General features: G+C 41.5%; 1 protein-coding gene across 2 annotated transcripts in view; it reads right to left on the bottom strand.

Annotated features, from left to right (window-relative positions):
- The window catches only part of ATP6V1A (ATPase H+ transporting V1 subunit A), a 29626-nt gene extending 11483 nt beyond the window's left edge, over positions 1-18143 (bottom strand). The window contains exons 1-7 of one of the 2 annotated variants that reach the window (XM_051613426.1): positions 18066-18143; positions 6321-6415; positions 4532-4660; positions 3004-3218; positions 2180-2317; positions 1521-1672; positions 531-693 (exon numbers count right to left, since the gene is read on the bottom strand). In XM_051613426.1, the coding sequence (XP_051469386.1) occupies positions 531-693; positions 1521-1672; positions 2180-2317; positions 3004-3218; positions 4532-4660; positions 6321-6402 (879 nt within the window). In that variant the 5' untranslated portion in view covers positions 6403-6415; positions 18066-18143. Of the gene's footprint in view, positions 1-530; positions 694-1520; positions 1673-2179; positions 2318-3003; positions 3219-4531; positions 4661-6320; positions 6416-8918; positions 9523-18065 lie in introns of those variants that run through there. The other variant, XM_051613417.1, reaches the window with a different exon arrangement.
- Between the last annotated feature and the right edge of the window lie 69 nt (positions 18144-18212).

Genomic DNA, 18212 nt, shown 5'->3' with positions numbered 1-18212 from the left:
AAAGACTGTGCCCCAACTAAATCACCAATACACAACAGGTAGAAGGACTGGAAAATCTGTTGTGCCTATTTCTTTTAACCTGGCATTTTCTACCTCCTTTGGAAGGTATTCCAAAGCCTAACATGTCAAACTGGTATCTGGTAACTGTTTGTATAACCACCCTGCACCCTGTAAATACAGATGCTGCATTTGCCATACATGATTCAGTTAGAAAAGTTAAACACATTACCAGTGAAAGGTAAGGTGCTTATAATTGTGCTAAATTACACCCTGGCATTAATTTTGGTTTTATTTTAAACAAGTTAGAATGTACACCCAAAAACTAGTTCAGATGTTTACTGAGGGGCCACTTAAATCTTTCTTGAATGAGTCAAAAGGAATTTCTGCTACTACAGCCAGAACTTAGAGCAGGGAAGGAAGAAGATCACTTCAAGCCATTCTACCAATACGGTATTTTAGTCAGTTATAACATTAGTACAATAGCAAGTTTTCCCAAGAAGGCTTACTCTCCATGAATTCTTCATACTAACCTCAGGGAAATCTCTCAGTACTTCAGACATTTCATTTCCTCTTTCTCCACAGCCTACGTAAATGATGACATCACTGTTGGAGTATTTTGAGAGAGACTGTGAAATCACAGTCTTCCCACAACCAAATGCCCCAGGAATTGCTGTTGTACCTCCTTGTACACACCTAAGTAAAGAAAAAAGACTCCGATTTGCAAAAAACTCAAAACCAGCTCTCTCCCATCTTGGAATAGGTTTTCCAATAAAACTCCTTAATCAAAAGCAGAGTGATGGGAGTCACATTCAGTGTTCTGGGTGAGAAGCACAGAATCTTTCACTAAACCCAGAACACTGAGGGAATTAAGCGTCCTTTTCTTGTACTGCCCTTCAAGTACAGGAGTTATGTTGGTACAACATCTGGACTTCCAGGCTTGAAACAAGTCTTCACAGCTGGAAGCACTAATGGGATGCAAATGCTAAGAAAAGAACAACTGTACTTAGCTGTGCATTATAAAAATAAGCAGCACAATATCTGAGGACCAAAATTACCAAATTCAGTGCCTTGAAGTTAGCTGCTTAAGTGAGCATTTTGAGTTACAGTTAAGTGCAACACTTTTAAGTGGTGCCCCCAAAAATCATTAGGAACTATACAACCTCAAGACCATGGAAGGAGATCCTACTTATGTGTTCAAATGGAGATATCAGGCCTGAGAGCTCTAGCCTTTCTGTAGATTTGGCATGATTATGTTAGGTTTATGCTTGTCCATTCTTTCCTAGATTAATGCACTAGAACTATCTTGTTAAGCTTCTCTTCCTTTTTCCACTAGTGGGTTCTCCTGCCAAATAAGAGAAATATGAGGAATTCAGCTAAATAGTTTTTGAGATTACGCTGTAACGCATTTTGAAAGCTCGGGATCTGTTTGCCCTTAAAAAAAAAATTAACAGCACTTTACTCTGCCTATTGCCCCAAAAGAGAGATTTCTTACATACTTCAAAATGAGAGGTAGTACTTACGGGAAGAGGGCATCCAAGACCCGTTGGCCAGTTAATAAAGGATGATTGGCTGGTAACTTCTCAGTAACTGGACGGACTTGACGTACAGGCCAGACCTGGACCATAGTGAACTTCTCCTTCACACCTTCAAACTCCAGCTCTAAGACAACATCCTAACAGAGAGCATGAGACATCTGAAGTAAAGCAACAGCTGCCCACTGGACCAGCACACAAATTCTCATCTCAACTGATCTGTATAGCTAGGTCTTTGATACCACCACAGATTTCTCAGAGCCTTGACATGCTATTATGCCCTCCTGAGGAAAGGCTCCTTCCCATATTTACAATGCTATTGGGGGGAGGAAGTGCAAGATGAAGCTTCAACTAAAATTATACTTTTGAAGAGCTACTGAATTTTGCATATTCACAAGATATTGTAGATCTCCACAGAGGTCAGCAAACACAACATAATGAAGTGCCATTGGGAAGCCATATACATAGAAATTAACCGCACAAGATATTCAACCAGTCCCTGCAGGCAGGGTAGCAGAAGCAATCATTAACTCACACATCTTGTTGCATGAACACTTTCTAGTTGGCACCATAAAGAACAGAAAGAACCCATCCACATTATGAAAGAGACATGGAATATACCAGCAACTGCTGTTTGCGAAACTTACTGAAGTGTCATAGTTTCCTGGCGGAGCAATGTATGTAACTGTACCCCTGTTCCGTGGTGGCAGCATGATTTTGTGTTTGATAAGGGAGTTTTCATTCACCACACCATAAATATCTCCACCAGTGATGTGGCTGCCAACCTAAAATCAGAACAGGTCTATTAGTCATAAGTGAGAACTCCAGTTTAAAAAAGAACCTTGACAAAGAACTGTATAAAGTAACTATATGAGCTATTAAGTCTAGCACTGTGATTACTCCCTTTATAAATGCATTGTTACAGCACAGTAGCCCATTTACATAATTCATTACACTAACAGCACATTCCTAGCAACACTATCTGGGTTCAGGTGCCTTTCAAGTCTCAGACAGTAGCAATTACTGACTGATGCCAGGAATTCTTCTTGTTTCTTTTATGCCTCTCAGTTTAATGTATGAGGTAGAGAAAGGACAGCATATGTTAACCTGCAGAGTTGGGAAAAAACACAATATGCCAATGGCTAAAGCCATGACACTTTCCAGCTCTGAGGCTACCTTCACCATTCACAAAATGTGTGCTACAATGATTCTTCTCCTCGGGTAACATTTGCTCCTGTTGATGCTTACTGCAATCCCACCAGCTTCTTTACCTTTCAGTAAATACAATTAAACTGAGTAAGTTCTGGTGATCCCCATCCAAGCCTCACTCTCCTACCTTGCTACCACCTCACAGTGGTAGCAAACTTAACACAATGTTAACCTCAGCTCCTCACAGTCACAGCCTTAGCACTTTGCTCTGGCCCTGAGCTCTGGAGGTAGAGAAGCAGAAGACAGGCTGGTCAGAACCTACCCGAAGAGTTTTGGAAGGCATGAAGTCCCATTTGACATCTCGGCTCAAAGCTGACACGTTGACACCTCTAGGGATATAGATACTTTTGGTCAGAGTGCTGATGTCAGATAGAGGCCTCTGGATACCATCAAAAATAGCTCCCATAATGCCAGGCCCTAGTTCCACTGACAAGGGTTTGCCAGTACGGAGTACAGGATCTCCTACAGAGACACCAGCTAAAGATTTGCTGAGGAAAAGTTCATCCAGAGAATGGGAAAAGAAACAGGGCAGAAGGCAACACATTCACAACATCATGCTCTTAAACCACCTGACTTCAAGGTAGTATTTTTAATATATTACACATCATAATTTGAGAAGCTGAAGATGAAATTGCTAAAGCAACAAGGCTGCTTATCCTCCAGAGAGGCAAAGTAGGGGTAGATATTCTGCTTTATAATCATTAGTTCGAGTCAACTATATGGATGAGTTTACTGGAGTGCCAAGCAGCAGAATGACAAAAAGTCAGGCATTTCTTAAATCTTCAAATGTAGAAAACAAGTTTGATTGTTGAAGTCAAACAATATTATGAAATACATGGTTTTTTGCTTCAGAATTTGTTAGCGAGCATCACTCTTTTGGTCTTGAGCCTTGCACAGTCTTTTTGACAGCAGTCTAATTTTAAAGGTAGTTTATCCAAGACCAGCATCATTTCCCTCCTGTCTGACATCAAGTTGCCCAGTCTATGCACTATCTAGGTTCCAAAGATAAACAACGCACTTCTCTGCAAAGGGCCAGAAGTTTGGTAAAAGGCCCTGTTAGAACACAAAAGAACCCCCCAAAACCCTATATAAGACTCAAGAGGTTAAATGCAAGTTGACTTCAGAGAGCCCTAGGACAGAGCTTCCTTCATCAGAAACCTAAGAGTAATCTATTTTCAAACTTGTTCCATGTACTGATGGAAGGCTACTAGATACAACAATGATGATGCCATCTAAAATCATGCCATCTGAAACAACAAATTCTAAGGTATGCCTGGAGCTAGTCACCAGTCTACCATCCAGCTCCTTAAAACACAGCTTTGGGAGCCAGCACAGGCTTTTTCCTAGCCTCTACAGACAGACAGAGCCAACTCTGAAGTTAAAAAGAATGCGAAGAAAAAAGTTCTGGCTTTAAGTCTCATTACTTCTTTTTCAACATTCTCTCCTATAAGTGTAATACAAAACATTTAAAGTAGATTTTAGAATACATACTGCCTCCTAGCTGGACCAAGATTCTGTAAGCACACTGCAGAAGCAAAAATGTAATCTGTTTGGCAAAATACTCTGCCCAGAAGGTGGCATCCTGCCCACTTTACATTTCCTATTTAATTGGTGGACAAACACAGTTTTCAAAAGCAAATAAAAAATGTGACAAAGATTGCTTGTTTTAACACTTGTGGTTGACATTTGTAAAACAAATTCCATAACAAGGAGCTGTAATATTCCCTAATCACCACCATGTTCTGGACTGAGTAGTCTGGCAGGTCCTGAGGGCTTAGCAAAAAGGATACATGTTTCTTCATACACCTGAACAGTCGCCAAATCACCTTCCAGTCGGATAATCTCCCCCACCAGTTCACTGTGGCCTACTCGTACCAACTCGTACATAGCAGCACCAGCCATGTTGCACGCCGTGACCACTGTAGAAGACATGCACACAGGTGAATATTTTTCCTGTTACTCAGGAAATTTACTCATCAAAAGTTGTAAAAACTGCACAGCATAAGCCTGGTATTCCCCCAAACTAGAAGCGCATTCTTTATTTCACAAGAAAGGATAACTTGGCTGCCATGACATTTCTAGTTTAAAAGCCAAAAAAAAAAGTTTCTCTGTACTTTTCACACTGTTCCTTTATGCTCAATAAGAGGACACTATCAGAATGTAGTAGTTCACAGACAATTCTTGCCGTAATATCTCTTATCTATCTGGACAGATGGCAAGTGTTTAGGGTTTTAGAGATGCAGTGAATTTTGACAGACATGTTCCACAGGCACTTCTCCCTTTCAGTTAGCTGGGCCACATTCCTGCTTGGCTAAATCACAAACGTACAAGAAAACAACAAAAGCTCACCTGATACCTGCAGGATAAACCTGCAGTCGGGGACCAGCATTTTTCAAGCCACCCAAACTTCTGTTTACCTTGGTAGCATCTGGATACTAACAGAACAAAGTATTTCCATGTATAGATCAAGCCAAGGTGCTTGCTGAAGGCAACATATACCCTTGTATCTAGAGCAGCACATCTACACATCTTTTAAGGAAATGCTATTTTGATGCTTTATTATGTAGGAAAGTGATGTACATTTCAGGGCATTTAACCTTCAACAGATTAAAACCATTTTACAGCACATTTAGGGCCTGAAACTTCCTACTGTTGAGCTAGAATTCAGCAGGTCATACAAGAGGCTTAGCTGCTTTAGGACAGAAGTTATCATGTCTTTTATATTATAATATCAGTCTTGCACATGAGATTCATGTATTTGCACACACACAAAAAACATTTTCCACTTCTTAGGAAAGAAAGCCGTATCTGTTTAAAATAGTTTTTAAGCATCACTTCTGCAGGAATGGGCAGTTAACAAATAGGCATTTATATAGGTAGACACAAGCCAAAGGCTTAACAAAGACACATGCTATTCTTCTGTTCTCACAGTCCTACCCTTCATCTCTTGAAGAGAATGCAAGAGGGAGCAGAAAAGCCAGTACAGTCTGTATGTATTCAAAAGCTGTTGATATCAGAGCTTAAAGAAACTATTTAAGCTGACAAAGGAGAAAGAGTCCTCCTTCTCCCTGTCCTCCTTGCACTAACACCACACTCCACCATCTTGCCTAACTCTTTCCAGCTCTTTGTGGAGCTCCTCCAGCCCACGGTGAAGTAACACAGAACAGCTTGATTGTGGTAGGTGACTGAGCATTCCAGAGAACACGGAGTCAAACTGCATTTCACTGAAAATGGACTATACATCTCACACCCTTTTAGGAAAACTTAATACATTGGGCCTGCAGATTTCTGACAACGTGGCTTTATCTCATCCAACAGTTTGACCTTTTGTTTTTATTATTATTCATCAGCCTGCTGCTCACTACATCTTTAAGATTAATTAGCAGTAACATCTTTTTAGTATATTTCTTAATTTTTTATCACACTAAGTCAATGATTTTTCTTAAACTCTCCTTGCCCCCAAAATGAGAAAAAGTCCCACCTCAAGCTCTACTACACCTCTCCACTTCCAAGTGAACAAGATTAACAAGACACCAGACGAAACAGAACTTATTATTTCCTTTACAAAATAATACCTACCAGGTCCAGAGACTCCATGGACATAGCCAACAAAAGCCTCTCTGTCCTCATCTCGGATTTTAGGCAGCTTGGAGAAGTCCATTTTGCCTGTTCAACTGTACAGAAGGAAAAAACAAAAGTGTCAGTTCTGAAGAAGAGACACATGTAAAAAGGTTCTCCTCTCTGCTCCGTCCTTGTTTCCAGCTAGAAAGTCTGAACTCATATAGCCTGAAGCACCTTAACCACACTGATTTTAAAGCTATAAAAAGTTAAAAAGTAACTAATTTAAACAAACAAAATAACTATTGCAGAAACACAGGGGTGGAATGTCACTCCATAGTAGGTGTCACAGAACACTGATGAAACAGTTACGCTCCAAAAATGCTGTAGCTCAACTATTCTCTATCCTAATAATGCTTAACTATTTCCAAGCCAAATAACAGGATATTTAAATAACGAAGAATATCTTCTGTCTTCCACATCTCATCTAGCCTCCTTCAAAATGTGTAATTTTCTATGAGCAAGGGAATGTTCTGGGGCTACTTTACTACCGCCACTCTCTAAAAAGCAATACTACAAATATTAATTGTGAAAATTCTATTTTTGCTATCTTAAGCTTCTGAACCAGAGTGTCCAGAGGAGGGAACATACATTTTCATTACAATAATTAAATACAGATTATCTCTTGCCAGTAGCTGTTTAGAGAACCTAAACAACTGGCACATGAAAAGCTGTTTCAGAAACAGACCTCCTTGATCCACATTTGTCCTGTAATTGACTGTTGGGCTGTCCTGCTTCTGGAGCTGATAAGAGTATTTCATGGTTTTGCTTTGTCAGCCCTTACCATGCTTGCGTTACCTTGGAAACTGATCAGTGTTGGAGAACTGTAAGGAAACTCTCTACCCATCTCTAGTGCGTTGACACATTTATCTTACAAGACTGGTGAAAGGTGGGGTATGGCAATACAGTGCTGCCTACGTACCAACAGGGCCTACCCAGCAAAAGCCCATGGTTTGGTGATATGAACCGTGTGAGGAACCTGTTGATACAGTTTTTGTGAGAAGCTTAAACTTACCCAGCATATTCTGCAAGGCAGCAAATATGAGGCATACTAAGCCTGCAAACCTGTCCCTTGTACTGTGAGAAAGACAATTACATTGCCATGCCTTCCACCATCATTAAAGGATGCTTTTCTGTCTCTTCTTCAGGAGTAGCAGTAGCTGACGTCTGCTGTTCTTCAGATCTTAACAACTGTTTTCCAGCATTTTAATACTATACTACAAATCCTCTGCCCCTCAGCCTCTTTACAATCCAAATATTTTAAATCGGTGACTCTGCCCTGCAAGAAAAGGATCTCCAATTTTTCTATACTCCTATTCATCCTGAAGGATTAGCTTCTTCCAGACTCCGTATGTCGGAGTGGATTGTTTAACGGTGGCTACCATGGCTACCACTGACTCATTTCACAGCTACCACCCCAACAGTTGATCCCGACTCAGCCACCACCAGCTTGGTGTGGAAGTGTTAACTGCTCTCAACCTCAGAGGCTCCATTAGGTCCCTCTACTCTCCAAAAATGATAGTTTACCCTTTAAGCTGCCTGTTGTTTAGGCCCAGAAGACAATTTTAATTTCACTGCTTATTTCTCAAAAGTCTCCTCTGTCAAATGGCAGAGGGGAGGTCCTCACAAAGCAACCTGCAGTTCCTGAGCAGCTGGTAAGATCTGGTTCTGATAAGGCTAACATAACTACGTCATCTTTTTGCTTTTAACAACTAAGAATATTGCAAAATTCAAGCACAATTACTGTTCACACTGAAGAAAAAGGAGCTGGTCTTATAAATCCACCCAAAACATTGACTTCAACATACCATGACACAGAACAATCTCTAGACATCTACTGCCAAAATCTTCTGTAAAAGCACAATAATGTGTGTTAAGAGCATATATATTTAACTCAGAAGCCTTGGTAGCTGGACATTTTAGAAATCTACCAAGTTCCTACAGCCTTCCATAGGCCTCAAGCCAGCACAGGTCATTAGGCACTGTATGCAATCCACTCCTACAAAGCCCACTAGTATCCTCTAGGCAGCTGATTAGCTTAATTTTAATTCCCTTATGAGCAGAGATGCATCTTGTATTCTTTACAACTTACAAACTGGAATCTTCCTTGTCTCAAAGAGTTCAACAATTTATTTAAACATGTTTTTAAGCTCCAACATGGTCATATTCTACTTACTAGTGCCAGAAATCAAAATATTACTTGCTGCAGAACCATCTCAGAGTGAACGGTGATTTAAATAATTTTATAGTCATAATTAAACAAGAAAAGGCCAATGACCTGAGTTTTCTATCTTGGTTTCTCCCTAGCACAGAAATTTGGCTACAGAGAAACCCCAAAAATTTAACTATCCTACTCTCAATGTCAAAATATCCCTGATTTCTACTACAGCTCCTAGTTTTTGCTTCAAACGTTTGATCAGTCCTAGAGTTTACACAATGAACTGCCTTATCACAAAGATCTCTACAAAATTAAGACTCCTGTGAGATTTTTAGAAGGATCCTTCTTACAGCAAGGAAGAAAACCCATGACTATTTCATCATATAAATACAGATTCTTACCTTATTTTGCAGAAACAGGGAGTTACAAAAATCCACAGGCCCAATGAAGCAAATCCAGAATTCAGCAGTTAAGCGCTACCACTCACAAAAATAATTGTCCTTCTAGTGCCCCTACACAGAGGGATGAGAAAGCCTGCTGCAGAGGGGAAAGAAATTTCTGACACACAGCAGAGGCACAACCACCTGACTTGATGAGTCATCAGTCTCTCTCTCCCTCTCCCACCAGCGCCGAGGAATGCCGCAATAGCAAATCAGCTGAACTCCCATCTGTGCCCTCCTTGCTGCACAGGACTGAGTGTAAGACATTAAACAAAGCATTCGGCTTACACATTAAGGACCTCCTACAAAGCAAATAATCCCAAAGTCCCAAGCGTACATACTGCTAGATAAAAATCCTTGAAAGAGATTCCTGCTTTCTGCCGGAGTGCATTTACCTACCAGTCCTCCAGCGTAACACAACCATGTCAGTGGGTGCTCTGTTCTGGAAGAGCTTAAAAGAACAACTGTTTAACAACATACTGCACAGGGAGGTGCTGAGGGCACTGCAGTACTGATTGCTTAAGTCTGTAGAAGAGCTATTGATTCTTGTCCAAGCAGAGAGTCTTGTACGGTGTACTGCTGCTCCTGTAAGAACCCCTTCTCCTAGTCAGCAGAAACATCAATGCAACTGCACAACATCCAATACCTTAGGAAAGCAGACTGATGTGCCACCCTGAGTGAGAGCTGCTAGAACTTATTGTTGAGGATCAAAATGGACTGACATCGTCCTGCACATCATACAGAAGACAAGCAGCTATGCGGTCTCTTCCCCAAGAAGAGACACCAGTTAATAGTTTTGCACAGTCCTCACAACTTCTCAAGACTACCTTCACAAGTTCTAGTAATATCATAGAATGGTTTGGGTTGGAAGGGACCTTAACGATCATATAGATCCACGCCCCCTGCACGGGCAAGGACACCTCTCACTAGACCAGGTTGCTCAGCGTCCCATCTAACCTGTCCTTAAACACTTCCAGGGCTGCGTCTTCCACAACTTCCCTGGGCAACTTGTTAAGTAACACATCAAATTGGCACGAAAGTTTAAATACACCAACCAAAATTGTAGCAAATTGTAACTGAGCAGCAATTTAGTAAGTCACCAATGCTAGAATTCATTCTGCTGGAGTAACTTTGAACTGAGGCTATAGATTTTACCCTAGCTAAAACAAACCAATGTGCTTTGTTTTCCTATGGTAGAAAAATGGAATCAGAATATAAGCCCTTTCATTCAATATCCAGGAAAATTTAATATGCAAACACAATAAAGTACAGCTAACAGAAGTTTTCTAAAGAAAATCCCACCTCCTTTTGTTAGTAAAATCCTGGACATTACAGGATGCTAAAGAGCACAACCCACCCTGGAGAGTTACAGCTTAACATCACATTTGAGTCTTGCTGTAGAATCAAGACTACAGATATTTCCTGTGTTCACTTGAGCAGACTTTGGTACAGTGCCTGCCTCACTTTCCAGCTGTATGAGGAAGTGTTGCGAGGGCCTCATAAGCAGCAGGAAAATCACTGCTATAGATTTCCTGTAACTTGGGACAGTTTATACTTCCCCTTGTAACAGATGACACTTTTAAGAGGAACTGTTAAATAAAATACAGTGCCTAAGTTACCAGACAAATGCAGAAGTTAGGCAGCATTTCTGCATCTAGAATCTCTGATATTGTCCCAGAAGGAACAGCACATTCAGCACTCCTACATAGGTCATTTGGAAGGGAAGCCATATAGCATTCTTATTAAATGTACTTTTCAATAGTACATAGAGTTATAATTTTACTATAATAGAGTGGGGAAAATTACACCAGATTTCTCAGTCACCATACAAGAGAACTGCTGAGGTTAGAAGGTACCTCTAGAGTTTATTAGTTCCAGCCCCCTGCCCAAAGTAAGTTAGAGCAGGCTGCTTGGAGCCATGTCTAGCTAGCTGGGTTTTGATTATCTCCAAGGATGAAGACTCCACAACTCTCTGGGCAACCTGTTCCAGTGTTCAGTCACTTTCACATTAAAACATGGTCTCAAGTTTAAAGGGAATGCCCTGTATTTCAATTTGTGCCCATTGCTTCTTTTTATTTCAGCAGATACCACTGAGAAGAATCTGGCTCCATCTTCTTTACCTCCTCCTGCTAGGTATTTACATACTTTACTCTGAGCCTTCTCTTCCTGAGGCTATGAAATCCCAACTCTCTCAGCCTCTTCTCATATGAAAGATGCCCCAAACCTTTAATGGCCTCTCTGACCCTTTCCTGGATCCATCCCATTAAGTCCATATCTTCCTTCTACTGGTGAACCCAGAACAAGGCACAGCTGTCCAGATGTGGTTTCCCTAGAGCTTGAGAGGAAAAACCACCTTCCTGAACCTGCTGGCAGCATTCTTCCCAATGCGGCCCAGGACAGTGCTGGCCTCCTTTGTCACAAGGTGACATTGCCAGCTCATGTTCAACTTGGTGTCCACCAAGACCTCGAGTCCTTTTCTGCAAAGCCACTTTACAGCCAGCCAGTCCTCAGCGTATAGCAGAGCATTCTTCCCCAAGTGCAGAACTCCACACTTCCCTTTGTTGTATTCCATGAGATTCCTGTCAACCAATTTTTCCAGTTTGTGGAGGTCCCTCCAAACGGTAGCATAGCTCTTTACTATGTCAGACACCTTCCAACTTTCTATCATCTGCACTCTAAGGAAACCATGCAGGAGTCACCACCTGTGCTCAACACAATGATGTGGCTTAGTCTTCACACAGATATCAAGAAGCTAACTGTACCAACCTTCTTGCCATAAGCCTAGGATTACAAGTACCATTATTCCTTTAAGTTCAACAATACGGACATTTTCCCATTTAATTATTCATACAATTCCAGTTGCCACAGGGCTTTCTAAGGGCACCTCTGCTCTCGATAGGTCAGGAATCTAAGTGATGCTGAGCTACATACTGTGGGTCCATCTGCAATCATAAAAGAGAATTAATCTGTCACGCAACTTGTTCTTCGGTGCTACAAAGTGCCTTCCTCTCACACAAAGCTTGCTCCTCAGCACACATACAGGTGCCAGCACAGCATGCCCACCCTGAAGTCTGATGCCTTCAGGAATAACAGTGGCTACAAAGGGAGACTGCAACAGGACAAATCATTAAGTCCATAAGAAGCTCCTACTGCCTTCTTCCTTAAAACAGATAGGAACTTACCTATCGGTATGCCAATACAAGCAAGCTTGATACTTCAAGCAGTATCATGCTTTGCACACAAGCTAAAATATAAATACTTTTAATGTATATTAATACATACATACAGCATACACCCCTACCACAGAGATGGGGTGTCAAGTCAGTCCAACAAGTACCACCACCACCAATTGTTATTCAAGCACCCAAGCTTTTATTCAGAAGCTTGGGAAATTCCTTCAGTTAGCCCAGAATAGGACTAGAAAAAAGTTATGCTTGAACATGACTGAGAAGTTAGCAGCAGTGATTAAACTAGACAAAAAGGCCTGCAAGGCATTCACTACGTAACTGTTTCGACCCGCAGAAGATTTGATCAGCTCGGTTTATAACTAGCCTTCCAATTTCAAACACAGTTGTCACACTATATTTAGAATCGATAAAGATCCTAGTTCTATCAATTAAAATACTGCTGTTACTAGAGACAACCACATTGTTCACATGAAAAAAATCTTGATCACCTGACTGGTTATATGTTACAGAATTTTTCATAATAGGGTTTTCTACACCAATTCTTTCCCTCTCAGCCCAGAAGACTTCTCCAGAGAAGCTCTAGTGGTGAAAATGAATGAACCTCCCTTTTTTTCTTGATTCACTGCAAAAAAATTGAAATTCCTTTCTGCCTGCTCCATGTCCTGCCTCTTCTTTGGCTTCATAGACTTTCACACAAAAGAAAGATCTAATACAATCGAGATCAAAGCCATAACACAAAATACTAATACAATATTTATTTCTGTGTCCCACAGTGGTATTCTTTTCTTACTCTGATCCTGTCCTCTAGCTGCTAGGGCTGAAAAGTTCTGAAGCCGCCTGCTTAGTGCAATGCTCAGTCATTTCCTCTAGACAAACAACATTTTCATTAATCTCATTAACATTACAGAAGAGCTAAAATCCACCCTTGCTTTTATTAAATTGAAGTCATTGTACTTTTAGGTGTGTTTGGCATTGAATTATTTCTTGTTGCTTTAACCTTTAAGATGGCAAACATTAAAACGAGATTAACACAGCAGCAAACTTCACTATTGATCACTAGAGTCACTTCTGAATCATGGGAAATTCTTAGTTTAAGGGTCAAAACGTGCCATCTCATGAAATAACTGTTTCTAGATTTGTCAGTCAGGCTCAGTTCTACGTGGAGAAATATATTAGATATTTAGGCTCATTAAAACACACCTGCTCCTCTATGAGTCTCACCACTACCTAACCTCTTGTCCCTAAATGAAATGGCTAAAAGAGTGAGTGCAAGTTTGGAATAAGCATTTCATCATTACACTTAATGTTAAGCAGTCTTTAGAGTAGAGATATTATGGAATCTTCAGTTTACTATTTGAGGTATTTGATGGCTAGTTGGAAGACCATGTTTGCATTACTGTCTTTGAGAAAGATCTATTAACCCTAGCAGATAGAAGTACTCTTATATAGCACTTGGGTATAATGAAACACCTGGTTGGAATCACAACACACACATGGCATTAGATTCCAGTAAAAGGAAATTAAGTTGAGGTCAACTTTTTCTGTAATGGAAAACTTCATCTTTATGCTTTAAAGCAAATTAAGTCACATTTTGAGATTTTGTGTTCAATTACCTAAGTGTCTATGACTTACTTAAAATAGCTAGAGTCCCTCCTACACACTAAATTGTTTAAACTACCTATTGTGGTGGTTGTCTAACTATCTGCAAAGTGATGCAAATCTATCTCATGAGAACAAAACCCTACAGATTTCAAGGATCTAGAGGAAAGTCACATAATATAATTGCCTTTTTAGAAGTCCTTACCAATGTCATCTGCATTTAGCCAGAAATACTAGGTTTCTTTCGGAAGCGCTGCTTTTCAAAGATTACTTTCCTAGTGAGAAATAAAACAATGATACAGTGTAATAATAAGAATAACCAAATGTTTGTCCCACTGACTGAACTACTTATAAGATGCAGTTTCTTTGCTAGATTAAAATATTACAAAATAGGCAAGTAATTCTTCAGGTCATTAAAGGAAACCTGCATACTTGAAAGCTTTTATCCAGCTATGATAAGCTATTTAACAAAGGCACAGCTTTCTCTCCATAAAGCTATGCCTTTTCCTCTCCATAACCCTTCTATCCCCCATCACACCCAACCATCCTAACTAAAACAATACAGTTCTTCATGCTTAGGGCACAGAATGCATACTGTCTAGGAACACCACTGTCTCTTAAAAGTTTTCATCTGCAATGGGTCTATTTTTGTCAGTTTTAGTTTATTTAACTGTTTAGCTGGACAAGTCTTGCTCACTTGGGATAGGAATGGTCTTCAAAATAATTATTCTCAGGATTGTCCCGGACAATCATTGGAGAGCTGTGGAAGCTCACCCAAGGCAGGAGTCCCACAAGCAATGAGGAAATTAGGAACATGGCTTAAGAACTCTTCTTCATAGAGTTAGTTAGGTTCATGGTTGGCAGATATAGGTTATGGTTGGACTTGATCTTAAAGGTCTTTTCCAACCAGAATGATTCTGTGATTAAACAGATGTCAGACTGCTCATGCAGAGCCTGATGCTATAAAAAAAAGGCCAGGATGGCTGTTTCTCATACTAGTTGTAGTACTTCCTGATCACTTCTGATTTGAACATTTTAAGACACCCACAATGGACTTTCCAAAATGCTCCAAGTATGACAAAATTAAAGAAGTGTCAACAGCCACCATGTATTACATCACTGTCAGACAAATTATTTCTGAAGAGAGTAAACAGTGACATTGAAATTTACTGTTACACAAACTCAGAGACGTATTCAAGCTTATGAACCCAGAAAATAAATTCAGTAGCTAAAACTGATCTTCATCTGCCATTTGGTTAAGTGATAGTAACAAAGTCTGTTAGACTTTGACTTTCAGGATTTATCCATACACATCTTACACAGGTTTTCAGTCACACATCATTTCGGTAAAGACAGAAGTTTTAAGGCAAAGCTTATTATAGCAGCCATATAATATATGGAAGTCTAAAAAGCTAACAGCAAATGCTCAGTCTTTCTAAGCAATGGGGGTGTTTGGCTTTGGGAGAATTTGACAAACTCAGGAGAAATAAAAGCATGGATGAAATAAGGCAACCAAACTGAAAATACTTCTGAGATTGTAGAACTTACTTGCCATGAGATGTGACCAAACACAAGAATTTAGCAGAAGCTTAACTGTCCACTTTCAAAGGGGTGGAAGGAGTGAATGCAACAAAATTAACAGAAAAACCTTTTCAGAACATAAAATAAGGTACAACAACGACAACCAGAATATCCAGTCTAAGCCAGTTTTGCATGTTGGACCTTTAGGTGATCATTGCTGGAACAGATCCCCATTTCTCTGTGTCCAGCTGGAAGGCTAAAGAAGTCACATGTTTTAAGACAAGTGACTAAGAGTAAATGAGCACGATATTCCAGTTGACTAGATCATCTGTTTTCCTTGGTTTAGTTCCATTTTTAAAAAATCATGTGGATACAATTGTTCAACAGTAACTCAATATTTCCAAGTATAAAATTCCCCACTTTTCTTTGTAACCAATGATACAAAAATGGAGGAAAGAAAATCTATTTTATATAAAAGCAATGTAGGTTTTTTAAAAAATAAAGAAAAAGAGTGTCTATCACTTGGTGAGCAATAGCATGCCACATTTATTGATCAAGGCCAGAGTAAATAAATTAGGTTTATCCAGCAATTCTTTTACTTTTTTTAAAAGGTCTGTTAAGTCCAATTAGGAACTCGGCTTTAGTTCACAAACAATTTAAAAGCAGGAGGGAAAAACGTTGGTAGGAATTTTCAGGGCTCAACAACTCAAAGAAACAGTATTACAGTCTCAAAACACAAGAGATGAAGCATGGTGCCTCTATACGTATGTTCAGAGGAACCATCTGGTAATCTGCTGGCCTGTAGCAGTTTTGGATGACAATGAGTAATACCAGTACCCATGCATGTCTGAAAGATAAACGTACAAAGTCATACTGAGGGAAAACATTCAGACAAGAGAAGCACACTAAAGCCTGCAGACTCTGTAAGTCAGGATTAATGAGGCATACAACGGCTAATATATACTTAGATCCAGATAGAAGCTAAATTTGAGCTAAAACTGTATAGAAATTAAGTAATATTGATGGTTGGACTTTAATATTAGTGCCAACTGTAGAAAATAGTTCTTAATTTGGAAAAGGGAAAGGCTGCATTTAGAGGAAATTGAGATCTGGTCTTACTGTTGCAACACTAGACTTCAGCCTCCATTTGAATAGTCAGCTGATGCCAAAAGTCATTTTCCAGTGCTGTCTTTAATTTCTCCTGACCTGTCCTCTCAAGTTGATGTCCATGGTGGTTTATAGTTTTTGAATGCCATGCTTTGTTCCCTGATTATAGAATTAATTCTATGTGTTTTTTTTTCCCATACGAGAAAGTAAAACTGTTTTCAAGAAGACTTGACATACTAAAGTGGCAAGTACAGCAAACATAATCTGCAATATTTTTGGTAATTCAGAGTTGCAGACACTCACCTCGCTTCACATATTCTTAAGCAGAAAATAATAAAGGTAAATACTATTAAATATTTATGCTTGCTACACATTGAAAAGGTCTTTAAAAGGCCTGTACAGAGACACCAAACACTTAGCTGCTGCAGGCCTGCAGAGTGCCACAGTCAGCAACTTACTGAGGATCTGCCTCAGTTATTCAAATTCCACTTGCAAACACCAACCTACACTTGGCACGTTCTCCCTGAAGTGCTACAAACGGGTGGGCTAATAAACCACCTTAAATACGCCATCAGCAGGTTTTCCTCCTTTTCCATCCCCTTTTCACTTCATCAAGCAGCATTAGCATTTGAAGTACCACGCTAGGTCAAATAACCAGTGTACTCTGTTGAAGTATTGCACTACAATGAATAAAACTATCACCAAATTGCTGTTATTCCCAGCTGGAGTGCAAATTCTGACAAAAGACAGTGAAATCTTGGGAAGAAGTCACACTGGGCAACCGCATTGAATTAAGAGGTCTTGATACACACATGTCACATACCCTGGAAGTCACAGCTACCTGCAATATACACAGTATTACTGAGCACCCTGTCACATAACATTTCTCTCTTGCTTTTGAGTGTATTTCAAGTGTGGCACGTGGAACACTTCACCCAAACCAGGATTTTGTCACTGGCTACAGGAATAGGAAACACATTTTTCATTTGCCATGGCTATTTTAACTGCAAGACAACAGGCGGGCCCTTTCCCCAGGGAAGGGCTGCGGCCAGAAGCCAGCAGCTGGATCCCTGATGGGTAACCCTGCTGCTCTCCCGCTGCCGGGCTACAAGCAAGGAGAGGTTCGGTTCCACCCACCCAAGATGGTGGGGTGACCCGGCACAGAAACCCAGCCGCTATCACCGCTTCTGCTTGGAACGGATTCCGGTACTTCCCTGGGACACGCTGCCGGGCCTGTCCCGGAGCGCTCAGCAGGTGGCTTGGCGGGGGAAACGCTACGCAGGGAGCCGCTTTGCTTCCCAGGCCTTTCATCCCTAAGAAGCAGCAGGTCTCGGCCTCCGCTCCCCGCGCAGCCCCGGGCCAGGGGCGGCAGCTGAAGGTCAGGGGCCCGGGAGACACCGGCCCGGCCCGGCCGGGCCCCGCCGCTCCCCTCACACCCCCGGTGAGGCGGAGGCGGCTGCTGGGGGCCCGGCCCGCTCCGGCAGCGGGCAGCTCGGCGGGGAAGGCCGCCCCTCCCGGGCCCTCCTGCGCTCCGCGCCGGGCGCAGGAGGAGGCAGAGCGGCTGGGCCCTGCCTCGGGAAGGGGACGGGGCCGAGAGGCCAGAGCAGGGCCGGGCCACGGGGCGAGGAGGGGACACCTCCGGGACACGGGGGCACCTCCGGGACTCCTCAGCACCGCCTCGGGGACCCCTCACCTGCGGCGGGCGCCGGGACCCCCACCCCTGCTCCTGCTCCCGGCGGCGGCGGCGCTGGAGGATCAGCTGATACCGGCCCCGCGCGTGCGCACGGAGCCTTTACCGGCCGCCCCGCCCTCACGTGGCGCCAGGCACCGCCCCGCCCCC

The sequence above is a fragment of the Apus apus genome, chromosome 1 (assembly GCF_020740795.1).
Source record: "Apus apus isolate bApuApu2 chromosome 1, bApuApu2.pri.cur, whole genome shotgun sequence".
In the NCBI taxonomy this organism is placed as follows: domain Eukaryota; kingdom Metazoa; phylum Chordata; class Aves; order Apodiformes; family Apodidae; genus Apus; species Apus apus.
Note: the sequence above shows the minus strand (reverse complement) of the source record. Positions and strands in the feature narration are given on the sequence as shown.